Source organism: Artemia franciscana, chromosome 8, assembly GCF_032884065.1.
Source record: "Artemia franciscana chromosome 8, ASM3288406v1, whole genome shotgun sequence".
NCBI classification, from domain to species: domain Eukaryota; kingdom Metazoa; phylum Arthropoda; class Branchiopoda; order Anostraca; family Artemiidae; genus Artemia; species Artemia franciscana.
Window position 1 is genome coordinate 40,698,508 of NC_088870.1, and position 27,563 is coordinate 40,726,070.

The 27,563-nt window shown below is 34.7% G+C and overlaps 1 protein-coding gene across 5 annotated transcripts in view; it reads right to left on the reverse strand.

Annotated features, from left to right (window-relative positions):
* LOC136030431 (protein Aster-B-like) overlaps nucleotides 1-27,563 on the reverse strand; it is a 169,362-nt gene that overhangs the window by 18,823 nt on the left and 122,976 nt on the right. For all 5 annotated transcript variants that reach the window (XM_065709410.1, XM_065709408.1, XM_065709411.1 and 2 more), the window contains 5 exons: nucleotides 22,438-22,602; nucleotides 9,882-10,019; nucleotides 6,118-6,274; nucleotides 4,019-4,177; nucleotides 428-543 (listed from right to left, as the gene is read on the reverse strand). In XM_065709410.1, coding sequence (XP_065565482.1) covers nucleotides 428-543; nucleotides 4,019-4,177; nucleotides 6,118-6,274; nucleotides 9,882-10,019; nucleotides 22,438-22,602 — 735 coding nt within the window. The remainder of the gene's footprint in view (nucleotides 1-427; nucleotides 544-4,018; nucleotides 4,178-6,117; nucleotides 6,275-9,881; nucleotides 10,020-22,437; nucleotides 22,603-27,563) is intronic.

A 27,563-nucleotide genomic window follows, 5' to 3' on the forward strand; every position in this document is an offset into this window, starting at 1 on the left:
CGTTTGGAAAACTCCTATTTACCATCAACTTGCCGATATTTGATAAGAGCAGCTAAGCTCTTATTTGCTGTGAGTTTTGTTCGTTTTGAGTCTGACCTACCATTCATTTAAGGTACCTTAAGTATAGAGAATTTAAGTATTCAAAGAACTTAAGTATTCATTTAAGTATAGAGAAGAAAAAACAAAGCAAAGTACTGTTTAATCTTGCGATCCATTGACTTTTTCTTTGTCGCCAATTCTATTCGCTACGAATCAGACAAAATTTTTAGGTTTTGAAATTCTCTCTATTAGGTAAGCAATCTTTTTTTTTAATTTTTAAAATGTCCCAACTTCAATTTCCTTCTTTTCATTTCAAATTAAGATTTCTTGTGTGCTTAAATTTTTCGCCAAGAACAATAGTTAATAAATGAAAGAACGTCGAACCTACCTGACTTTCACTTGTCCGACAAGATTTTATTCCAAAACTAGCCAACTGGATTGTGTAGCTTATTTTTCTAACTTTTGTTGTATTCTCTTGCGGCACCCATGACCCAGCTTGAAGATCTACAAAAAAAGTTGTAGATTATTAAATATATTAGCTCATATACTAAGCTCTAAAAATACGTAATTCATAGATACGCCAAACAAATAAATTATACCAAGAAAAGAAAGGAAACCACAGTCAAAACTAGAAACAAAATTTTACAACTAACTGAAACGACACTGCAGAAAGTAAAAGAAAAAATGAAGCACTGGTACTAAAATAGAAATTCAAGAGATGATTCACTGAATATTCTTTGCGACATTATTCATTTAAGGTTGGGTGTGCCAATCATTTCTTAGTCCAAACATCTTTAAATTAGGCGAGAAGAACTAACCTAAATTTAGCAACACTTACTATTTAGTAACTTAAATAGTAATCTAAACTTAGTAGCACTTAAATCAGCAAACATTTTTACAATGAGCCTAATAGAAAAGACATTGCAGAAAGTAAATAAAAATTAAAAGCATTGTTACTAGATTCGAAATTCATGAGACGATTCAGTGGATATTCTTAGCAAAATAATTCATTTAAAGTTGCGTTTCCCAATCGTTTCTTGGTCCAAACTTCTGCGAATCTAGCAACTAGATCTTCCACCCCATTTCAAAGAAATGCCTTTCGTAACTGTTTAGGGCATGATATGACATCGAGATGCTATAAGGGCCATTCAATAAGTAACGAACGAGAAAAATCGGTATACCTCAGAAAGGACGTATTTAATCAATACAAAAATTTCACTTCTTTTCAACATTTTACACAACAAAATTTATGCTCTTATAAACGTTGTTCCAATTTGTGTATGCCTCTGACATATCATTCGTTGAGTTGGCCTGGAAGCCACTTTTGCAACTGATTTTAACTTCTTCCTTGGATTGAAAATATTCCCGCGTAGTCTCATTAAGGGATCTAAACAAGTGAAGGTTTGACGGGACGATTTCAAAACTATATAGGACTGACTGGACGATTTCAGGTGTGAATATGGAATATGGAAGGGCCTCATTTTTTGAACCGCTTCTTGAGTTAGCATTGCCGCATATTCTCATGAAGCAACGTAGAATAAGACGTTTTGTTCGAATGACAAGTCGTAAGTCATGCTTACAGTAATCTGGGATTCACAGGGATCCATCTACTGTGACTATCTTGAAGATCAGCGAACAATCAACAGCCAATATGACAGTTCTACTCACAAACAAAGTAAATCCGGCAATTCAAAAGAAACGGCCTGAACTAATTTTGTTCAATGACAATGTGTAACAGGATGTGGTACTGCTATTGGTCGTTTAGGCGAAGCTTGATTTTTGATGAACTATTCACTTTTTTTTATGACTCCAGACAAAAATAGAGTAAAACGAATAAATAAAAGTTTTGGGACAAGTCCATTTACTATACAGTGAAAACAGATACAAAAGTCTTGACATTTTGACGACATATACAGCGATCTTCATCAGCAGATATACTGAAGCATTAAAATTAAAACTAACATATTATACAAATTACAACAAATTACAACATATTATACAAATTAAAACTAATATATTATACAGAAGAAAATAATTACTTTCGGTTCATTCACTAGAATTGTCTGAGAGAGTTCAGTAGCTGGGCTCATTCAAAGTTTTAAGTTGTAAGTTTTTCTTCTTTAATATTGCCTAAATATAAGGCGAATTTCTAATGAAGGTAGCAAAATCTTCTTCGTCTTCTAGTTGCAAAAGAAATGTTGTTGAATTTATAGTTATACACTTCATTGGTTACATCTCGCCATATATACGACGTATTTTCGACGTAATACCATACATTAGGTGTTTTAAAATATCCATACTTTTGCATCTGTTTTCCCTCTCTAATAAATGGACTTATCCCAATTTGAACGTTTATTTATTCGTCATAGAAAGGCAGTTTGGTCTTGGAAAGAAATACCAATTTATGGTATTGCGTAAAAAAGGAAAAAAAAGAAAAAAAAAGCGATAAGCCGAAACTGAATTCATAATTTGTCAAAATTACATGTAACAAACCCTAACGTTTATTTCTAGATCGGTGTATCCAATTTATTCCACCATAGAATCATTTTAAAAAAAAAAACTTTTATCAACTTCTATAGATTTCACTCAGCATAGTTTATTGGTCAAAAGTAAAATATAGGGCGACCACAAGCCAACCAATGAAATTTATTCTTGTTTAGCATCTAGATGTGATAGGTACGATATAAGGAAATTTATATTCCAACCTCAGTAACAATTGAGTAGCAAATCTTAGGGTTTTGTATTCCCTCTGCAAGTTTAGGTATGTTGTTTTATTGCTCTCTTACGTCTTTAAAATATTAAAGAAAGACCAAGAATGATCTATCATTCCATAGCTGTGATTCAATTCTGTCCATCTATCGAACTATATTTTTTGAAGTTCGATACAGAGGGTTTTTCTGATTAAAAAAACCTTTTTCTGTTTTACCATTTTCGTGTTTAAGCAAGTTTTAATCCGTCTCTAAATTTGACGATATAAGTTTCTTGTTCTTTCGATGCAAGGTACAGCTGCAAGCTTGTCGCAAAGTCCTTATTCCAGAGGGAACAAAGATTAGAAAATTCTTGATGAGCTTTAGCCTTTAGTCAAATACAACTTGGGGCTGATCTTCTATGGGGCTGAACTGGATTTATCAGAGGACTTTTAGAAGACCTTTTGGTTTATTCACTATTTTGAAATAAGATGGGGGGGGGGAGTGCTTAGAAGTTGCAAAAAATAAGGAGGAAAGTTTAGCTACTAGTTAGCTGTTTTTACATTTTGGCTTGTCGCCAAAACAATTTGCTATCTGTACTATTAAATTTTTCAAGCTATTTATTTGTTATTTGTAAAGTGGGGAGTTGTTGAAAATATCGTAAATGAAGAAAAAAGTTTCGCTAGTTAGCTGGGTTTGGCCCTTTTGGATTATCCCCAACCCCCCCCCCCCCCCCAAAAAAAAAAATTACTATTTTTACAATATACTTACTATTTAATCACGATTTTACGACAAGAGGATCTTAGAGATTGTCAAAAATGAGTAGCAAGTTAAGCTAATATTTAATTGGTGTTTGTCTTAATGGCTTATCACAAAAAAAATTACTGATTCTACTATTTACTATTTTAAACTTTTTATTTACTATTAGCTATCTCCAATTTCCTATTTTCCAATAAACAATCCCAGGATTTACCTGTGTATGTTGCTAATTGGCAATAATAGTCGTTGATAGACTTGCAATAGGATAATGAGTAAAATTTAAGAAAAGGGAGGAAAAACCGGCGCAACTATGCAAAGCCATATCAAGAGCTGTGCGTGGGGGGATGGCGGGAAGGTTAGCGAGTTTGAAACCCCGCCCTAGAATTTTTGTACAACTCGTAAAATATAACAAAAATGCCTATAAACAACATTTTGATACTTTTTTACTCACCAGGAAATTACAAAAATCCTGGAAATGTCCTTGCTTCTATATTTTACTGTAACAGACAATAATAATAATACGAATGAATTACCGGTTGTTTTACGTTCAGCTTGGAAGCTGAGGTAAAAATTGGAAGCAGTAAACATCATATTAAACAGTTCATCAACATTGAAAGGAAGCGTAATTTCAATCATCATACGACCAGTGTGTGATACAGGACACGGAGGTGGCTCTATTTCAGGAACATTGACTGAAAAAATGTAAGCATATAAACGTTAGTGTATATATGTAAAAATATTCCATAAAGGAAGAATGACGGTTACACAAATCTGACAAGTTTAACTCATTTTTGACACTGGACAAACAAAACAGAAAATGACAAATAAGTTTCGTATAAACAAAATAATCTATATTATTCTTCTCTTACAAATAAGCGTCGTAGATTCATTAACCTTTGTCTGGAGAAAACGCTTAGACTTTAGACTTCAGAAGTTAAAATCAATTTCATGTTATTGTGTTTTTCTAATAATATATAAAAAGAACTCCACTGTAGAAGATATGCAAAATTTTAGTTGGCAAATAAGCTCGAGTTCACGATAGGAGAACGGAATTAAGGTTCCTCATGCCACAGGCGATCCTGACTTTCTTATTGTTAAGACAGAAGTTTGTATTGTGATTACGAAAGAAGCGTCAGTAATTATAAAAATTTGTTTGTTCTTCTGGTCCAGCACTAGAAAAAAGCACCAACCGTCTTTTCTAAGAAGTTTAAAGCAAGCCTAGTGTGAAGTATTTCAGTATCATAAAAATAAAGTAGTCTCAGCGACGCCATAACTGACATTCTATTCTTGTATACCTAACTTAGTTGTAACATTATATCAAGACTGCACGCTTGCGAAACACACCAAGCCTTCAAGCTGCTTCAGTGTTCACCAAGACACAGTGCCGAAACACGAACTGATTAAAGCTGGAGAACAGGCATCGCTAAGCTAAAAAGTATGAAATGATCCTTTCCCGGCGACACCAGCTTTTCTTCACCATACATGTCAACGTCCAGCCCTGAAAGACTTCCATTCACATCCTCAGCTGCTCAATACTACTTCTATCAAGTCTACTTTCGATAGCTGATTGGAATGAAATTAGTTCTTGTTTGGACCCTACCACTTGGAGTAGGGTTGCAAAACCTGTACCACAGTGGTTGCTTTGCGTCAACAAGTGCATGTCAGGTTGCAAAACACCAAGATGCTCACGCCAAAGATATGGCTGTGATAACTTCCTGCCTATTCAGAATGCTTAGGCTAGGCAGGAACTGAACGACCATAGTTGAGGACGGCAAAACCAACACGAGCGTCAAGCTGAAATAGACTATTAACACAAAGTGAAAACGAAGTAATCAACTCCATGATTCTAATTAATGATGTGATACCAATCAGTTTTAGTCAAATGTCTTTCTTACTTTTCGTGCAATTTCTTAATTTTACCAACTATATTTGAAGTACACATTTCGTTTAAAATATTATTTGGAACTCAAGGTTATCAGCCTGACGATAAATCACTGTTACTTGTAGCAAAAAATATGGAAATATTAAAAAAGATCGTATTTCAAAAGAAACATTGTTATTGGACTTTGGCTCATTTTTTGGCTGCCTAAGAAGTTTTGGCTACATGAATTTAAGATTATAAGGTCTACCGGGCCTAAATTTTTGTGGAATTCAACAGGTAAGATAAGGTATAAAATGAAATTAGTTGATTTTCTGGCTTTTTAGTGAAATTTGGCTTTTATGTTTAAAAAAGCCAAAATCTCGCACAGCCAACAATAAAACACGAATGTCATTTTTGCTCAGATAAGCCACAATAGAAAAAGGCTTATTTCTCCCTCCTTATTCACTGAAGAAAATTGCATCAAAGTCGACGAATTATTAGCAATCAACTTCTGTCATTTCAAAGCCCCTACGCCCCCCGGATACGGCTTTGCGAGTAGAAAATTTAATTTGGCTATTAATGACTGCCTGGAATCTTCAGCCAAAAACTCATTCAATTACGTCTGCTAAAACTCATTCAATTACGTCAAGTATAGAAAAGGTATCTTCATATGTTCAAAAGCACTTATGTAAACGAAAATAACACTTTTATAAACGAAACCCCAATCCCTCTCCTGGTACAGCCACGATTAACTGAAATGATTATACTCACTTTTTGACTCAAGAGGGATGGCGTGGAGGCGTAGTTCGTTATCACTAGAATCGCCTAATTCTGATTCATCACTGTCTAGGCTCTCTTTTAGACCAAGGGACAAGCGACTAGTTGGACTGCTTGTGCTTTCTTTATTTACTTGAAGAGTGGCAGTGCTCTAGAACGAGGAAGAAGACTTATTAATTTGAATTAATTGATTTAAAGGAAGATGTAATTTGTTAGTCACTTTATCCACCCAAAATAAAAATACTTTTTTCAAAAAAAAAAAGAAAAAAAAGACAGCAACCTAGACTGAGAGCAAAGTTTTATTTCGGGTAACCAGTTTATTTTGAGTTCTTAGGTTTAATAAGAAAAAGTGTGGTGCATATGAGCCCCCATTAGAGGAGGCGGGGTGGGAGTACAGACCGTGTGTTGCCATTAGAAATAAATTCAAACATATTATATTGTTTTGAGTAATTTTTTTTTCAAAATTTAATTGGTTAGCATTTTATTTTATAAACTGTGTGGATACCTAAGAATCAGATTCTGCAGAAACAGTTTCTTGAGTCGAACTTCGTCTAGAATTTACGTTCATCTTAACAATGAAAAGAAGAAACTGTAACACTTTCCCACTTGTGGAATTTAAATAGAATTAGAGCTAAAACCTTAAACTAATTGGTAACAATGGAAAGACACAAGTTGTTGGTTTAAAAGTTTGTCTGTAGTCCCAATGTAATTTGAAATGTTTTTTACAAAATGTTTTCATTTCAGTCTGCATATTTGCAAAATTCTAGTGGTCTATAATAAAACCAATCTATCTTTACTGATTAAAACACTCCTCATGCAAGTTTGGCAAACTAAAGTCAAATTGGCAATCAAATTTTATTATACCCTTTGCATGTACAAAGTGATTCCTAAGAAACTTGACCTGTGAAAATATTTTCTTACTAGGTTTTTCAGTTCAGCAAAAAAATTCCTGTCCGGTTCACTTATTTTAGGTCTTGAGCCAAGAGGGATTCAATGGGCTCACATATGTTCTTCGGTGTAGTAGCATTTTATCTGTAGTTTAAAGTCATTCGTTACCTTAAACGAAAGCATTTATAATTATTATAGTACTCATGAAAATTTCGCCGAAAGTTGTCATTGCAGCAGAAAATGACAAATTCTCTGATATTTTTTTTACTACCAATGGTTTGACAATAGAAACAATGAAAAAAGGCTCCGGGAGGACGGGGCCGTCTGTTAACTGACAAAGAAGTTAATAAAGTCTGTTAACTGTTTTGCCTGAGTCAGCGGCAGCTCATGTGGATGCAAGAAAGCGGTGGCAGTGCTCACTTTCCAGTGAATGATTGGCTTTCTGGCAGTGTCAAGATTTGAAATATCAGGGCAACCGTACAGTAACAACAACACCCGATCCCCTGCTGCCACAATCAAACAGTTCGTGGTAACGAACTGTTTGATGGTGAAGCGACCCGGCTCAATAGTAAACGAAACTCTAAAAAACGGAATTTCGATACTAAGAGATATATCAAAAGAATCGGATTTTTATGCTGATTTTAAATATATAAGTTTCATCAAATTTAGTCTTTGTCATCAAAAGTTACGAGCCTTAGAAAATTTGCCTCATTTTGGAAAATAGGGGGTAACACCCCCTAAAAGTCATAGGATCTTAACGAAAACTACACCATCGCATTCAGCATATCAAAGAACCCTACAGAAACAATTTCAAGGTCCAATCTACAAAAATGTGGAATTTCGTATTTTTTGCCAGAAGACAAATCACGGGTACGTGTTTATTTGTTTGTTTGTTTTTGTTGTTTTTTTCCAGGGGTCATCGTATCGACCAAGTGGTCCTAGAGTGTTGCAAGAGGGCTTATTCTAACGGAAATGAAAAGTTCTAGTGCCCTTTTTAAATGACCAAAAAAATTGGAGGGCACCTAGGCCCAAAATCAAAAACTTTCAGAAATTAAATAAAAAAAAACAAGTTTTTTGAAATGAAAGTAAGGGGCGACATTAAAACTGAAAACGAACAGAAATTACTCCGTGTATGAAAGGGGCTTTCCCTCCTCTACACCCCGCTCCTTGCGCTAAAGTTTGAATCTTTCTCGGAACTCTACTTTTTAAAACAATAAAAAACTTTAGCGTAAGGAGCGGGGTGTCGAGGAGGAAAAGCCCCTTTCATATACGAAGTAATTTCTGTTCGTTTTCAGTTTTAATGTCGCTCCTTACTTTCATTTCAAAAAACTTATTTTTTTTATTTAATATCGTCAAGGGATGCCAACTTGTTACCAAATATAGCAGCACTGTCCCTGAAACTCTTGTCGATAAGTAGCAGTTGAACGGACCTGCCCTTTCCAATTCCATAGAGGCGAGAGGTTGTATCACAACCTAGCATGGCGTGACAGAGAAACATTAAATGGCTGACATCTGTCCCAAGCTTTTGTTTTATCTCACTAATATCCCAAGCTGAACTGGTACCACCAAAGTTAGCTTCGGGTGAGAAGTATAAACACCTGGAACACGAGTCTGATTGCTTAAAAAAGTTATCCAGTTGCTTGAGCTAGAGATTCTTACTGGGATTTCCAGGTGGGAGATATCTGTCTAGGATCCCATTAAAGACAGTAGACATGTCTAGAAAAGCCAAGGTTGCTTGCTTGTCTTCGAGGACATGGACACATATGGCCGAGCTCACTAGAATGTGAGCACAAATAGCTCTGTAGATTGTTTTTCCAGAGAAAATGTGCGGTACTACACCAGGCACGTATACCAGTTCCAGGACCTCTTTCAGACCAGAACCTTGCATGAGGTGTCCTATGCTTCTGACGAAACTCATCTCCAAATGAATACCGCCAGAACAATGCTACTCAGCTCATTCGTAGTGTCGGACTTCAGGATCTTCATTCACTTCCACAGAGTAGCTGATCAAATGAGATCTGGCGCGAATCGGTATGTTCTCCCTTGTCAAGCAACAAAGCGTAAGGTTGAGTAAAGGCAGGATTCGTTACTAGACGGTAGATCAATCATGGGCAAAAACAAGATGCTTGCCTTACTGCGAATGTTTCCCGTTTCATTGTGAATTTCGTTAGAGAAAACTGAATGCATGAAACCATTGCAAAATGTTTTCCGTCTGTGCATTTTTTTTTGCGGATAGGTGGCTCTGCAAGGCTAAGCACGAAAACAACTTTGAAAAGAGCGTATAAGATCAATGCATTGTTGTAGCAGAAACTGAATATCAGAAGAGGCTTTGTAAGGGTCTGTAAGAATAGATACCTATTCGGAAATCGTTATTTGGTTGAGAATGGTGAAAATGAATCGAAAATTTGTGCTCATCTTCGAAAAATGCCCTATGAACATATGTCACTTGTGTGTGTGTGTTTTTTTTTTGTTTTTTTTTTTTAAACAAAAACAATAAAATGTTAAAAAGTGATTTGATTCACTCAAATACAATACAGCCTGCTTTTCTTTTCATGGTTCCTTGTTCTTGGATTCTGAAAAAAAAAAAGAAATAGCAGAGAAAAACTAGAAAAAAGATGATTTGGCAACGCAATAGAGATTTAGATATTTTATATGTTGTAGAGCTCCCTTTTCTTAACAAAGTGGTGCAAAAATAATTTCTGTATAAATGTTTTCCTGGTTGGGCCTTTTTTCCGCGCATCTTTCTCCTACTATAAATGCACGATAATATGAAGCTGAAGTATTAAGAAGAAATAATAAAAAAGGTATATACTAAGTTGTACTTGCTATTCTGACTTCTCAATTTTTCAAGATAAAAAAAAACTACTTACAGATAAGCAGGATTCCTTTGGTGGTAGAGACATTCGAAAGTTTTCATCTGGTGACATTGAGGATGTATGCCCATTGTCAGTGAGATCACCACTTGGTGTTGCCACAGGGTCTGTTTTTGAGCAATAAGAACTAGCATCCTGAAAATAAGAGGATGAAATAAGTACAAACAGCCAAAACAAGTTATCCTTTAGCTTGCAGGGGTGGATCTAGAGAAAAATCATCGGGGAGGCCCAATGTGACAAAGGCACCAATGACCAAAATCTGGGGGGGGGATGTGACAAGGGTGTCAAAAATTGACCAAATTTATTTTAAAAAAGAGAGTAAAAAATAAGAAAAAAAACAAGGAATCAGGTCATCAGAAAAAATCTGAGGGGTCCCATCAGCCTCCCCTTGAATGGAGTGTCCAGATAGTTTGTCACACAAATATTTTGACATACTTTCCATGTCATATATGTTTCACTCATCTCAAAAGTATCAATGTAAAGCATCAAAGTCTGCAGGTCATTGTAATAAGTATCATCTTTTACTATAATCAGACTGCTGAAACAAGGTTTCACTGATCATTAAATTTCTAGAGTAACTGACAATTGCAATAGCCAAGAAATAGACATATATTTAGAATCAAAATCTGATCCTGAATCCAAATATAACATTCATTTGTGTCTCACAATTACTTTACCCCCCCCCCCCTGCGCTAATGGTACAATATATACCCTGAATTTCAAATATGCAATGAATTTTCCATTGTTTCAACAAACTATTGAATCAATTTGAATAAAAGATTGACGTGGAAAATTCAGTACATATAAACAATTCATTGTGCATATTTAACCATTAGGTGGGGGGCCAGGATGAGAGTAAAGTAATCCCCATGTTCTATATGAAATCATAGATGAAATTTTGACTCTTTATTCATTGGATTTTCATACTGACTTCCAGTTTATCTGAATCTCAGTCCCTCTTCCTTCCTCTGGATATATCCAACCTCCCTCCTTCCCTCCTGGATATATACAACCTCCCTCTTGGATATAGCTCTAGATTATAGAAAAGGTGCCGATTCTATCATTGATTTTATTTTTTCAAATTAGCATTATGAGCCAAATTCAGATGTGAACCAAAGAAATCAGAATAATATAGCATGTAGCTATATCCAGGCGTCCGAGAGTCGGAGAAGGGGTTGGCAGAAATGAAGCATACAAACCATGTGGCTATATCCAGGAGTCAGGGAGGTGGAGAAGGGGTGAGCAGAAATGATGCGTACACAGCCTGTAGCTATATCCAGGCATTGATGAGGCAGAGAAGGGGTGGGATGCAGTTAAACTAGAAGCAACTCTAACAATCCATATTTTAGAAAAATTCTGAACACAATGTTGTAAAATTTTGTCATTATAGGCTTTAGATAAGAAAAGGGGATAAACTGCACTGTAACCCAACAAAGTTTTAATTAGTAGGCTGAAGAATACATATACCCTGGAATACGGTACCAACGAATTCGAATCAAGAATTTGGTATTAATGATAATGGTAAAATTCTAATGAATTGACTTCTTGCTATCTCGGAAAGGGTTTAGGTTAGAAAAATGAAATTTTAAGGGATGGGTCTACAGGCTAAAGTATGTCCCGGGAAGGTATTTCAAAGTACCCACCTCCTCTCCTTCTCTCTCTAGAGGGCCCTGAAATTCGCCTACATGACAGGTATATCCATCGAAATTTTATCAGACTATACCCATCGAAATTTTGACAAAACAACATTTTACATTAATTTTCAGTTACTAGTTGCTTTTTCTCTGCCTTTAGTTGTGAAAATGCAATTCCTGCTATTTGAGTAGAATTATGAGCCATGTCAATGGTTTTTTTTCTTCAAAATTTAGGAAATGTATTTGCATATCTTTAAGACCTTATAAAATGGAATTGAGCAGAGTTATGAAGCTGAATACAATTTTGTTGTACTTCAATTAAGCAGAAGATCTATTTTGCATGGTTTTACTTTTATAACACACATATTTTTAAAGGTCATCAAAGGTCAGGGCCCTCTAGAGGGAGTAGAAGTGGAGGTAGTTGCTTCAAAATACCTTCCCATGACATACTTAAGTCTTTAGATTCATCCCTGAAAGTTTCATTTTCGTAACCTAAGTCCTTTCTGAGATAGCAAGAAGTCAATTAACTAGAATTTTACCGTAGGTACTTCAAAATACCTTCCTGGGACATACTTTAGCCTGTAAACCAATCCCTGAAAGTTTCATTTTCCTAACCTAACCCCTTTCCGAGATAGCAAAAAGTCACTAAGCTAGAATTTTACCCAAGTTAGCAAAAAGTAGAATGCCTAATGTATTTATGAAAATATCATTTAAGAAAAAAAAAGAATACCTCGACCTCAAATACAGGGGTTTCAACTGACCCAGAAACAACTGTTTGAACTTTAGCTGCATTAATCAAATAAGGTCCAGGTTCCCAATGAAGAAATGTCATCATCAGTGACTGCATGTAATTTCCTTTTATTAAAAAAACTCGTCAACCACAAACACTTTTCGTTCACTTCCAAATAGATACTGCCTTTTTAACTGTTTCAAACTGTGCTCAAACGTTATAATTACGTTTCTGCCTACAGCCAATTAACTTCCGCGCTTGAAGAAATGACAACATGAATTATTAACAAATCACATTGGTTAATGAATTGCATGTTTAATTAGTTGTTTTTTTTTCCTACAAATCTGGTCGACACTCAGCCAATGTTGTTGAAGTTAAAAAAAAGTAAAAAGCATAGATAAAAAGAACCATCAAAACAGTTTAAAAAAAATAAACAATTAACATAGTTAAATAAAATATTTAATGATAATCAAATATTTAAATAATAAGTTATAAGATACTACAAAAATATATTATTAGCTAATTAATACATTGAAAATAATTTAGTTAAAATTTGGCCGGAAAATTTGTGTGAGGGAGAAGGAGGGGGCACTAATCAAGACTGCGCCGGGCGCATGAGAGGCTAGAACCACCACAGATGGAATGGTACCTTTCTTTAAAGACAGAAAATACGCATCTGGAATCAGGGGCGTCAATTGGGGGGAGAGAGGTATTTGGTTTTCCATCCTAGATTTTTAAAATAGCTTTTTTGGGGTATTTTAATTGAAAATATTTTTAATTTCTACTAGAAAATTGAAAATAAAATGTCTCCATAGAGTTTTAAAAATACATTTTGCCCCCCCCCCCTAAGTATTCCATAACTGATATAACCGTCGGTAACCATGAATAAGCTAATTGAGTTAACTTTACTGCAACAATTTTATGATATTTTAGCGTCAAAGCATTTGCTGTACTACTAAACATAGCTCTTTCACCAGGAGCATTTTAAATTTTCTTATGTTTCGTAATAACAACAAGGTTTTCGTTATATTTACATGTACTCTTCATACAGTTTACTTGTTTTACGTCTGATTGGTCCCCTCCCCCTACCTAATATATTACTACAATAGTGACTGCTTCTAATGAAAAAAACAAACCAAAACAATATTCAAAATATCAGCAAGGCAGAAGACCTAAAGCCGTTTCTGCATTTCCCGCTGACAAAAAAGTGAACATTTAAAAAAAAAAATAATTAAATTGAAAAATAGTTTTGCCTTTATTCTTTGTCGCCTCATGACAGGCATGAATACAGGAAGAGGAAGCCATCGGGCCCCGGTCTCGAGACGTACAGAGGGGGGAGGGCTACCCTGAAGTTCCGGATTTTCTGAATTTCTGGGCATTTCTCATTCAAATTATGAAATAAACATTTTTTTTCCATATAATTCGCCTATATTCAGTCCCTTTTTCATACTTATACCCCTATAAATATATTTCCGCGTGCATGCCTGTACTGTGACAGTAGCCCATAGTTGAAAATAACTTCGCTTCTTCGTTGTCATTTTTCTCGAGGGCTCCAACTCAAGAAAAATTCTAAACAAATGTATAAACTCGTAAAACCTAATTTATTCAATTAAGATTTATATTTTAATGAAATTTTGAAAAAAGTAATAGTACATTTATGACAATGATAAAACATTATCGATTAGGAAGTCCTGGAGAAATAGGTCAAATTATGCATCATAAATAAATAGTTTAGATTATAAGTTTATCATTCATGAATGAGCCTTTTAGAACCCTAATTTAAAAAAAAACCTCAAGGGACATGTAAAAGAGAACTAAATTAGCTTGAACGATGACAGATATTAATAAAGGACGATTATTTCGCAAGGAATATGGTAGCTACTATTTTGGAGAAAACAAACAATACATTTTAATGATTCAAACCATGGCTAGAAATTAAGTATTTGTGCAAATTTTTGGATTTATCTGTTTCTTTTCAAGAAAACTGATTTCTTAGAGGAAGGAAGAAAGAGCTTAGAATTTTCTTAGCAGCTCCACATGCACAGAGAGGAAGGCTGATATATTGACATTTTTTTCATCTTGCCGAATACTTTAGTATAATTTGCTTTTTAATTTTTTTTTACAGATGAAGAATCCCCCCTCCCACCCTCCGGAAAATATTTCTGTGCTAATGACATGACCCCCATAGCCTCGTGACCCAAAATTTAAATGTTGTGCTGGTGGAATGGATGAGTGAGGCTAAAGAATTTTGCATCTCCGGTCAGCCAAAAAGTGTTCGCGCTATGAGCCCCTGTGTGAGTTTATCTCAATGTAGAACATCAAGGTTGGAAAGATATCACACGTACCCAGGTAGGTTATCACAATAACATATGTGCAATATCTCGGGAACAGATTGAGGCATCGAGTTTAAACTTTCGGGAAGGGTCGAGGAGGCAATATAACTAACTTATTGGGTACGCACACGGGTAGTAAGGTGTTGGCTAAGAATATTACATTATTTGGACATAAGCTAACAAGAGAATCGTATGAAGATTTGCAAAAACCGAATTAGAGGTTTTCGAGACCATTCCAGATTAAGAAAACTATTGACCGAGAGTGGTTTCTCCTGTATAAAGAATAATTTCCAAGGCCCTACAGAAAGTGAGGATGCTTTTCTTAGGTATTGAAAGACTAGGCTAGAAGACCAGGAAACCCACCCCTGAGCTGTTGATACAAGTTTTTCAACTAGCTTACTTTTCGGTAGAAGTATAAAGAGAGATTTGGTGAAGAATATTATGTTAAAATCGCCCGTTAAGCAGCCTAAATTAGAATTTGAACTTAGATGCGTGCCAACTGCCTATCGCTAGTAACAAATTGCAGGGATTTTAATTTTCCAAACAGACTACGAGCTTGCCAACTATGCAGTAGTTTTGGGGACGAATTGAGAATTTTTCTTCTTGGGTGACATGAGCTTGTGAAGTTAACGGGAGATTTGTTTAAGAGCGGTAATGATGGACTGCTGTTGGGGATCCTTTGAAAAATCATCATTTTTTTTTTGTTTTATATTCGGCTTTATCAGCTATAAAACACACATGCATGTATGTAATATAAACTGGGGATTAGGAGAAAATGGTCAAATGTTGTTTTTAATCGAACAGCTTGAAGCTTTCAGGGTAAGTAGGCTGGATCAAGGGGACCTCAATAAAGAGAACGAATTTCGGAATAAATGGCGGTATCAATTTGTAGCACAAAAAATCGCTTGTTATTCGCTAATCTGCATGAAAATAACACGGCTCGCGGAGAGGACAAGGGGAACTTAATAAGAGATAAAAAAGATAAATGAATAACAAAGAAACAAAACATGTTGGATTGGTTCGTGAAGTCCGAAATTTATATTTTCAAGACAATAATATAACTCTTTTTTATACATATAAATGATGTAGATATGCGTTTATTCAAACAAACTAACAGTTTACAAACAAAAACATCACATGAAAGGTTTATTTAATAAAAGCATGGGTCAAGATACGGATGTATATATAAAGCTTTGTCCGACTTGAGGAAACTGTCTTCTTTTCAAAAGTATGCCCATATGCTATACCATACATCTGCATTTCTGAGAAATCTTTCTTTCTTTCTTAGGAGACACTTTCTCCTATTAGTATCAATCCAAATCTCTTTCAATTAGACGGAAGAATGTCCTTTTGCAAACCCATAGCTATTCGAATGGCAAAATTTTGTAAAGATCTAAGGACGTTGAAAGATAATGGAGAGCAATTGCAAAAAATAGGATCCCGTATTCTAATATAGTTTGTATTTACAGTTAATAGACGTGTAGCATAATTTTTAGGCGACATCCCTACTTAGTTCCAGCTAATAAAGATCCTATAAACATTCTCCTTGTATTGTGAAAGTCTATGATGGCGTTTCCAATACAACATTTTACAAGTCGGCTACCTTGTACCGAATGTACTCCCAGTATGGATTGGGACGGAAATTAGCCTTGGGCTAACACCAACACAAAATTTCAGTATATTAGCTGAATAGACTAATGAAATTTAATAAAACTAATAAAATTAGCCATATCGTCTAAGAATCTGATACTGCTGGTCCAATAATGGCCAACTGCTGGAACGTTCTTACTGATAATGACATTATTTTTACCTATGTTATTTTGAAAAGACGATATTATAGTCAATCCCACAGCGAGGAGCAGATTTGTACAAACAAGTCAAAATAAAAATTATAAACCTTTGGTGAAGTATGCAAAAAAGTGAATACCTCAAAGGTACCAAACATATATTATTCATTAAGTTAAGCAAGGCACAATATTTAAAACAACGTTAACAACTGAGAATCCAAATCCAAAATGTGACAATAAAAAAACAACTGGCAGCTAATCTGGAACGTTCTTACTGATAATGGCATTATTTCCACCTCTTATCTTTAGTAGATGCATATCATGTTATTAGAAAAACTCTAACAATATTAGACATATTATGATTATTCTTTTATCAATCAGTTTCTCAAACATTAAAGAAAAGTGACATGATTCTCGCGGGCCGGAAAAATGTTCAAGTCAGAGCACACGCGGCCCACGGGTTGGCCATCCCTGAAATAAAGCATTTTAAACATGAACATTTTAACCAAAAAATTAATTTAAAAAGTATCGTTAGCAGAAGCCTCAAAAAGAATAAAAGGAAGAACTAATCATCTTTGCTTAACTAAATTAGAAGTACACTCAGGTCGAGTCTTTTTTACCTTCTGGTAGATTTCGCTCAATAATTCAAACAAGGCAATAATTCAACTACAATATGTCGCTAAATAATGTGCTTAAGTTTGGCAGATAGGACAAATAGAATGTATAATTGACCTAGAGGTACTACAAGTCCTTTGTTCCAATCAAGGCTGCTTCCCCTTGCCACCTGTAAAGATTGTAAGGGTAGTTTCTTCATCCATCGCAATAGTTGTAAACAGTGTATAAATACCATTTAAGAAAATCTTTTTTATTTTCAGCTCATTTTTAGAGACTTAAGTAATTTTCAACTTTCAAGCGCAAAATTCGTGGTTCATTTTTTTTTTAATTAGAAAATATGGGAACTTGATACAACAGCAGTTGAACAACTTAGAGCTAATTAATACTTTAAACCAATTTCTCGTCATTTAAATTTTCTCCTTCTGGGGTGAAAAGTGTGACGTAAGAATCAAGCAGAAATACATATCATTCATAAATTCCATTTTTTTCTTTTTTTATCGATAGAGAGCCATGGTGTGGCTCAGGCATTACGAATCTGATCAAGATTACCACTTGGGCCTATTCAGTAAAAATAACAACATTTGAGCGTACTTTTTATTTATATAAAACCAGTCATCCATATGTGACTTTCAATCCTACATAAGAAATTTCAATATTTTGTCTTTTTATCTTACAGCGTCTTAAAAGGTATAAAAGATGATAACGACTGCAGACAATAACTTATAATAGCTTTCTAATAGCTTGATACCATGTTTTTTTTATATTTAAAACCATACCTTGACAAAGCGTCCATATTTCGCACTCCAAAGAAAGAAAATTAAACAGATTAGCGACCATATTTTACAGGATATTTATTCATTTTCTGACTTCGGAAAGACTCCAGAGAGTTTATTCTTGGAAACACAAGCTAACGAAATTGAAAAAAAAGAGAAAAAATCCACGTTGAAGCCAAATTGTTTTTCCTGTACCGAACGTCAACGGAATATTTCACGTGGACTTGAAGCTGGTGTCATCTAACCTAACTGTTAAAACCATGAAAAAAGGAAAAAAACAACATACGATTGGTGAAGAACACGAAACTTCATAAACGGTGACCAAAAGGAACTATATATATATATATATATAAATATATATATATATATATATATATATATATATATATATATATATATATATATATATATATATATATATATATATAAACTCAGAACCAAATCTACATAGACAAACCTTCCTAAATCATATCAATTTCAAATCATAAGCGACAACAACTGAGACTTTTATGGAAAACCATCTTTTAAGTACTGCTACTGTTACTGACAACCTATCGTACTACAACTGACAACCCATCGTAATTTAAGACATCTTAGGCCCTTCAATAACTACCGTAAATTTCCTAATTCTGTTAAATCTTCTCATTTGACTTGACAACTTCCCAATCCTTCTTTGAGGAATGAATGTAGCTTAAAAGGAAATCATGGGTCAAAAGCAACTCCTCCCCCTCCCCGCAAAAAAAGAAGAAGAAAAATGAAAATTGAAACTAGGAGCAAGCCTATAATATAACACAGCTACGCACGCTCCTCCTTCATCCCAATCTATTCAAAGCTTCCCTTTTTACACCCTCCCAAGTGATTCCTATTTCCCTTAAATCTTTCCTCACGACATCCTTCCTCCCCATTTTCACTTGGCTCAAGGTGGTTGGCCGACTGGGACAATCTTCAGTAATCTGTGATGCTTAATATGCAGAACGTGTCCTAGCCATCTCAACCCTTCTCTCATAATAGCCCTGGAAAGGGAGATATGGACAAATATATTGTACAGCTTACTGTTTGAGATATGGTCAGTCAGTCGGGTACTAAAGACAAAGGAATAACATTTTGTTCCAAAAAAGAAAAAAGAACACTGGGCAGAAATCAGAACGTACAAAATCTGATCAACGAAAAAACGTCGTGACCTAAAATCCAATTAAAATCAATTAAACTGAAAAGAATTTCGGAAAGATCTAATCCATAAAGACGTGAACTAAAAAACTTCAAAATTTTTGAAAAGAAAAGACATACATATATATATTGACCTTCGATACAAAAATAAATTGCCGAGTACTCAATGTTTCTCTGTCTCAAAAACATGATCCAAAAACAAACATTCTCCATCAAGGGATATAACTGTCAATATGTCCTTGATATCCGATTTTGAACTAATTTCAGGAATGGGAATTTCACTTTGTACAGGATTGAAAGCATGGACCAGAAGAAGACTGCGGAAAATTGAAGTGACAACATTCGTTTTCACGGCATTGTTATGACTGATCACAGTGCATGTGCAGCTTACTGCACAACAGTTCGCACATAATTTAGGGTCCAAGATAGGCACAAAATCAGAGTTGCTGATTTTAGAATTGCCTGGGATTATTGGTTGTTCCATTCAATATCTATTTAGAAGATGAACTGGCAAATCAACTTTGAGAAAGTACAAGCAGCACTTCAAGAACTGACGAAAAACTGGTAAGAACTTCAAAAAGTCAATGAATTTCACAGATCTTCAGCGCATATACAACGGGCGCCTAATACTTTAAAAACAACAAGTATGTTTCTGTTCAAAAACTGAACTGAATGATACAAGTCAAATCTAAGAACTCGAAAAGAAAACAAGGAAACGTTCCAAAACCTCAGTATAAATAGAACTCACATGACCCTTATGACGTAGGTTCATTAAGGACACTTCGAAATTGAAACACTATCTTGTGGACACCACACACAAAGATTATTGGACACCGAAGGGAGCATACAATTCAGAAATTTGCCATTTTCTAGTCCAGTTATAATAACGAGAAAAAAAATACTATAGCTACAAGCATAATGATACGCATAATGAATTACAGAAAAAGCATAAAATAAGTTCTTTCAACTCAAAGTAAGGATCAACATTAAAAACGAGGGGGGCTGCCCCTTCCTCAGCCCGCTCTTTACGCTAAAGTCTTCAAATTCTTTAAAATAAACTCTTATTCACACTCAACCCTTACGGCCATTTTGAAAAATACAAACCATAGCGTAAAGAGCGTGGGTTGAGGAAAGGGCACCCCCCCCTCACACACCGAAATATTATTCTTAGTTTTTTTAAGGCTGTCCCTTACTTTCAGTTGATTTCTTTTTTGTTTCCGACCGTTTTTCAAATTATGCCCAGGACTAACTAAGACAGGATGTTCGTTACCTTACTTACAGTTCGTTACCACGATGTTTTGAAAGACAGAGAGCACTAAAGGCGAGTCAAATCCATCGGTTATTTACAACAAAAATAATGTAAAAACACAAAAACAACTAAAAACACTATAGTATATCCTCCTTAGTGTGGAGTCAGCGGCAAGAAAATGCAGGAAGGAATTAGAACAAAAGAACGACAACACTTCCTAATCACATCGAAACAGAAGAAAAAACGAGAATTAAAAATAAAGAAGTATACAATAGTAAGTTATGGATTAAAGAAATAAATATATATTGCAACAGAATCTTCTGCATGAAAATGAAAATATTGCATTTGAGTCTAAGTCTCCCGCGATTATTCAAGGTAATTATGTTTTCAACTCAGTAGAGAGAAGAAGTTATAGTAAATCCCTGACATAAAAATGTTTTGGCTATAAGTAAGATTTAAAAAAAACAACTTAAAACACCATTTTGACAATAGGAAAACCTTATATTACACTCGGTAAATGCTTGGGACCTTAGAAAACAAGCACTAGCTTTGAGCCAACTCAGGTAAGGTGTTCCAATCAATAGGACACCTAATTAAAGGAACAAAATTTGACCTTATAAACGGAGTAAGATTTTTCTCTCCTTGGACCAGCTTAAAAAGTTTCCATTCTCTTAGTATTTCTCTTATAGGGTTATTCTTTAATCTTCGTTTCCGACAGCCTTTTGAGCACAAAAAGATTACAATTTCTATTCGAGCTGAAAGACTAAGCCTTTTAAGAGCATTAGTTTTCTTTTCGTATTAACTGCTACATAAACATGTTTTGTGGTCTTAACATCATTCGTGACCTTCCATTTGTCATCCAAGTAAAATGTTCAGTCAGACAAGAATGAAAATGATCTGTTTGCTTTTATGTCTACAGTACAGTAGTAAAAAAAAAATAACTCTTTCCTAAGATACAAAACTGGGAAGCTCCACTGCAAGTGAAGGTACACGCACACATAATGTGCAGAAAAATGTGCAGCCCAGTCCAAATATATACTTCACAACTCAGCAACCTTCTTTCTTTTAGACTACAAAAAAAAACGCTTAGTTGTTTTATTTTGTAATTAACTGTATTTTTATTTTGTAATTAACTGTATTTTTATTTTTTAAAACCCAGTTCTCAGAAATTGTGGCGAAAAAGAGGTCAATCACTCTCAAGCATCATAGCTCCTTTAGCCATTATTGAGCGCTATTCAAAAATAGTCCATTTTTGAAATAGTCCAAAACATCTGTCCATGGATATTGTAATAGAAAAGGTTCCAAATAGAGCGAAATTTCATATTCAATTTTAAGTTTTCGTTACATTCATGAGTTTTGGCGAGCGGTGCTACGTTAGCATAACAGTTCCTCTACGGTGGAGCTCTTAACCATACACTGGTCTCACCACCAGGCAAATGCATAGCAAGCATTCAGTGGTGTCGATTCAAAAATTGGCGGGGGGAGGAAATTTATTTTTCAAATCAAGGGGGAGGGACAATTTTTTTCCAACGAAAATACCAAGAAAAGGGCATTTTTCAATGAAAATATACCCAAAAATATTTTCAAAATCTAAGAAGGGTAGGGGTAAAAAATAAAGCAGAAGCATATGCCCCTATACCTCCCCCAATTGACGCCACTGCAATTATTACCCCTGAAACAAAGTAGAAAAAATTGCCCCACTTACATCGTGGAGCTGTTTGGCTGGCCTTGAACCCACAACCTGAAATCGTAAAAACTAAACTTTGAGGTGACTTTCAGATTTTACGTTTCATTAACATCCTGCTACATTTCTAAAAAAAAGGGCATCTGCAAAGTCATTTACTCTTCAGTCATTATAATGCGAATTGACTCACCTATCACTACTATCACCTTATGCTAATGCTCACCCGATTGCTCTTTTTGACTATTCTCGTACTTTCTTTTATTTAATTTTGTCCTCTTTAGTTTCCTTGTTTTCCATTCATTGGTGCCAATTCACGAAAATGTAGGGGAGAGGGGATTATTTAAACAAGTGAAGATACAAAAAAATAGAGCAAATTAAGGAAACATACCTAAAACAAGGGTAGCAGTATCTGAAAAAATAACAGGTATATTGCAAAATCTATGGAGGGGGCATGGTAGGGATTGACTCTTTAGTTAGATTTAATTATCTTGCATTAACTCTTAACTAAAACCCTCGAAACTACGGAAAGATCCAAACAAGGAACAACACAGGGAGCAAAAATAAAAAAAAATAAAATATACCTCCGCTTGCTCCACTTGTATTGATAAACTATCGCACTCTAGAATACTCGATATATCATTCACAGAGGGTGGAAGCATTAACTCTGACTCCTCTTCGCTGTTGAGACCCAATTCATCTCCATACATAGATCTTATAAATGCTGTCCAAGATACACTCGATAAAGGCTACAAAAGAAAGAAATTAAGTGGCCTCCAGTAAAACATGTGTACAGCGGTTAATCTTTAAACACAATTTTTTTTTTCCAAAAAATACAATATCAGCCCGGACACAACCACGAAAAAAAGGTTACTGTTGTAGAAGGGTGAGACTCTATACTATCATAGCAACTTGACTAATGACCATGTCACGTTGCTATTGGCAACCGAATCTTGGTCAGAGAGTCTGCAATAGCAGACACTTGGTAAAGAACTATGTGTCCTAATGTTTTAGTTATATACCCTGTTTTCTCTCGGCCTAAACTGAAATTTTACAACTATAATTAAAATATGTCAAGGTTCTTAAATATACACACCAGTGGTGTATCCAGTTTTGCGAATGCAATATTTGTAAATAGGTACTTATTATATATGATCAGTAGAAGATGAGATATGTTATAACTTCTTAGAATGAAGATCTTGGCCTGATTGACAATGTGTAGAGCTAGCCAGGTGCAAGCTCTCTGCCCACTCCCAGCAATCTATATGGATACATTGAACCTCATAGAATCAGAATGACAAATGGGTTGAAAAATACAACCATTTTATAAGCCACGCTGTCGCCCATACTCCATTGGATGATCCCATGATCCTCGATAAGGAGGATGATGAATAAAAATATAGAAGAAAGAAATGGAGACAGGGTATAGAGAGAGGAGGAAACAGGGGGAGAAATCAAGCATATCAAACAACTGATAAACAAAACCATGAAACACGTCAATGAAAGCAAATGCAATTGTCACAAGAAAAATACATTCATCTTATGAAAGATTCCCCCCCTCCATAAAAGAAGACGGCAACAGACTCAAAGTTAGCAGAATAAGGTTAAAGAATTATGTCTAAAAACACAGACATTAATCTATCACAAGGGAAATTGTTTCTGTTTTTTCCCTACACCTTTGAGTTAATGCCAAGATACTATATCTTAGACATTCGGACTTTGGATCTGTTTCAAATTAAGATGGCATTCGGAGAGCTTAACGAATGAAAATTAATGAGAAATGGAATGAAAATGTTAAGGAAAAATACAGATTAGAAAGCAAGAAAAATTAAAACGCGGTATACATCGTTTAAGCTAAAGATCAAATAAAGCGAACTTCTGAAAAATCTCCCCACTTCAAAATAGTATAGCTTGTAGATAATAGGGCTCATAACATACACAGCATATAAGGTTACGTCTTGGAACGCCAATGTAGTTAAAAACTACAAACCTTAGCATTCATATAATTACTTTGACAGACATTATCTTTATATTCTTATTCTTTGCTATTTTCCCAATTTCTTTTACATTTTACAGGATGTAGTTTCTATATTTTCGTCTTTTTAATTACGCAATGTGTCGTTTTTCAGTTTGCTCTATTTGATCAATTTTATTTTTTGAAATTTTAAAGATTTTCAGGTTTTAGTTCTTTAGTAAAGAGTCTAATAAAAATTTTACCAAAATAATAGCCTATTTCCATATCCCATAGAAATAAAAACCAATTTCTTGAACCTTTTTCGGCCGTGATGAGCTCCAAGGGTGGAAAATGACGAAGAAGCCAAGGACCTAGTACTCCTCCAATCAATTTTGACTCTTAAAAAGGCAACTAGAATAAACAATTTCCATTCAAAAGAGGTCTTTCCTGAAGTTTTACGACCGCTGTACCAACCCTGATAAAAAAGGGATAAGCATAGTGACATGAAAAATACGGAAATTTCACAGCTTTGTAGTTAGGGGCTTGAAAATTAGGGGGTTGTTGGGCATCCAGACTTTGAAGCTGCAACTTTCATTAAGGTCGAATAGCTTTTTGGGGAAAGACCTTTACATTTACTCATCATATCATGGACATTTACTCTCTTTAAATGACCAACTGTGTATTTATGTATGTATGAATAACTTTTTTCTTGAAAACGGCATCATTTTTTGTTGTTGAAAATTCACATCCTAAGATTTTGTGGCCTCAAAAAGTGATTTAGATAGGTGACGAGTTTGAGAATATTTTAGAGCCTTCTTTTTGGAAAAAAAATCATGTCAGTGACGTCATATTTATGTACATGACAAGACCATAAATTACATTATACCCCCCCCCCCGAATGGTAGTATCGTTTTTAGTATCTATGACGGTAGTGAAATTGCAAAAGATTACAGATGACCTCGAGCAACTGAAGAAAAAGGCATGGAGTTAGAAACGGTAACAAATAACATTGAATTGCAAAGGAAAATGTTACTTAAAACTAAAGAATAACACAATAAGTGTGCTATTGCATTAATTTAAATACTTAAGAAAATAAATTTGAATAATGTACGAGTTACTTTAGCGCCTGTAAAGGATAAACAGAAAGGAGGAACTGAATTCACGACACAATTCGTTAGTTCAACTAAAATTACTGATTTGCCGCCCTATAGCTTGAAAAAAAAAGAATAAAACGATAATTATGCCAATGCTGAGGGCACAGGCATTGGAAAATTCCTGGTTGTCATCAAACTATGTAAAAACACAATTGAAGAAACAATACGGCAACTGGGGAAAAGCTGGGTGAGAAATTTTTTAGTATTTATGACGTCGTGCAAAATTACGCATGATTTTGAATGAATCCGAACAGCTAAAGTAAGAGACATGAAAAACTGACGCACGAAAATGTAGCTAAAACGAGATCTGCGGCTACCAGACTCGTGACAACCAGTATCATAACGAATTAATCGAATCGTAAATTAAATCTGTGGTTAGAAGAAAAGCAATAGTGAGAACCACAACGAATCCAAGAAGAAAACAAATCCTATAAAATGGATGATTTTTTGATGCATTAACAGGAAGGAGGAACTGAATTCACGCCAGAATTTCTTAACTCAATTGAAATGGCTTATTTGACAACTCATGACTTAAAACTAATGAATAACATACACACACTCAAATATATATTATTTATTTACGTATGTATGCATAATTCGTTTTCTTGAAAACGATTTTAAATGAATCCGAACAACTAAAGCAAAAGGCATGGGAAAATGCATTGATGCGCGAAAATCAAACACAAACGAGATTTATGACTAGACACATTAGAATTTTTTAGATTATGCTAATAAATGATAAGAGAATAAAATTTACGCAAATCTGTCACGTGCCGGGACGCGGGCGAAGCCCGGGCTCCGGACACGATCTATTAAGTTGAGATGCAGTCTTTGAATTTAATAAAATTTAATTTTTTTTACGTATGTATTATTTCAAAATAATACATACAATGGAGGGGCCATCAAACTGAGATCAGCACCACCTGTAGGGTTTATAAGAATCAATGCCGAATTCTTTACTTCATTATTTTCAAAGCTTCATTATTTTCACTAGCAGTTCGTTATCACAAACGGCTTTATTGAGCACCCGTAACTTTTTTGTCATCTGGGGTATTAATTATTATTTTAAAAATTCATTACGAAAAAAGAAACCCAAAAGTCAATCCAGTACCTAAAAAGAAAAAAAAAAAAAACAAAAAACAAACAAACACACACACACACAAAAACAATTTAAAGACAAAATGTAATCTTTTCAACTAATTAACAGCTCTATGGTCTAAGTTCTAGACTATGGTGGTAACTAATGGTGGTAACTATGGTGGTAACTTCTCGCTACTATTAATATAGGTTACTCTTTACTTGCAGTTCGTTATCACAAACGGCTTTATTGAGCACCCGCAACTTTTTTGTCATCTGGGGTATTAATTATTATTTATAAAATTCATTACGAAAAAAAGAAACCCAAAAGTCAATCCAGTACCTAAAAAGCAAAAAAACAAACAAACAAAAAACAAACAAACACACGAACACACACAAACACAAAAAAAAAAACAATTTAAAGACAAAAAGGCTCTAGACTATGGTGGTAACTAAGTAGAAAAACAACTACCTATTTATCAAACATGTAGCACCCATTGCTTTCTTTAAACAAAGATTGAATTTATTTAAACTGGCAAACACGTATTTTACTTTATGGACGTGCATAATAAATAAATAATTTCTCTTCAACAGCAGCATCTGAGCGAGGGACTTTCTATTAAGACTTTTTAGGGAACCGCTGAACACGATTCAGTAGTTCAAAAGATATCACAAAATAAAACGAAGGATGTTAATTAAACCACATAAATTAAATTGAAAAAGTAATTTTTTGGCAAAGAGTAAACAGTACTTTTAGGAACTTTATAAGCGACCATAAATTGGCTTATATAAGACACTAAATTAAAAGGAACAGAACTTACTAAGCATGAAGAAATGAAACCTAAATGAAACATAAATTAAAAAGTACAATCCAGTCAAACTTAAAACAAACATAAATCCTCAAAAAATATGCTGTAAACTTTTGCTTAGCCCCCTCCCCTTCTAGAAAGTTAAAGTATAGTTTTAACTTGGCTGAAAATACAAAATATTTTGAACATTTTTTCGTGCCACCGCCCCTAAATATATCTGTATACCTCCCAATAGCCAATACTATGTGCAAAGTTCATAGCTTGGAGCCCTTCCCCCGGGGTCTGTGGGGGTCAAGTCATCCTCAAAGACATAGTTATTAGATCTTTCGACTATGCTAAAAGCCTTTTCTCGATCTTCTAGGATCACTGGTTCGATACGATCACCCCTGAGAAAAACAAACGAACAAAGAAATAAACATGCATCCATGATCTTGTTTCTGGCAAAAAAAAAAGCAAAATTCCGCATTTTACATATAGGAATTTGGAACCTCTACAGTAAGGTTCTCCAATGTGCCAAATCTGATGTCGTGATTTTCACTAAGATCACTTGATGTTTTGGAGGTGTTTCCCCCCTTTTTAAAAAATTCGGCAAATTTTATCAGGCTCATAACTTTTGAGTGGTAATATAAAACTTGATGAATTTTATGTATTTTGAATAAGCATCAAAATTCGATTCTTCAGATGTATTCATTTCTATCAAGACTCTGTTTCTCAGA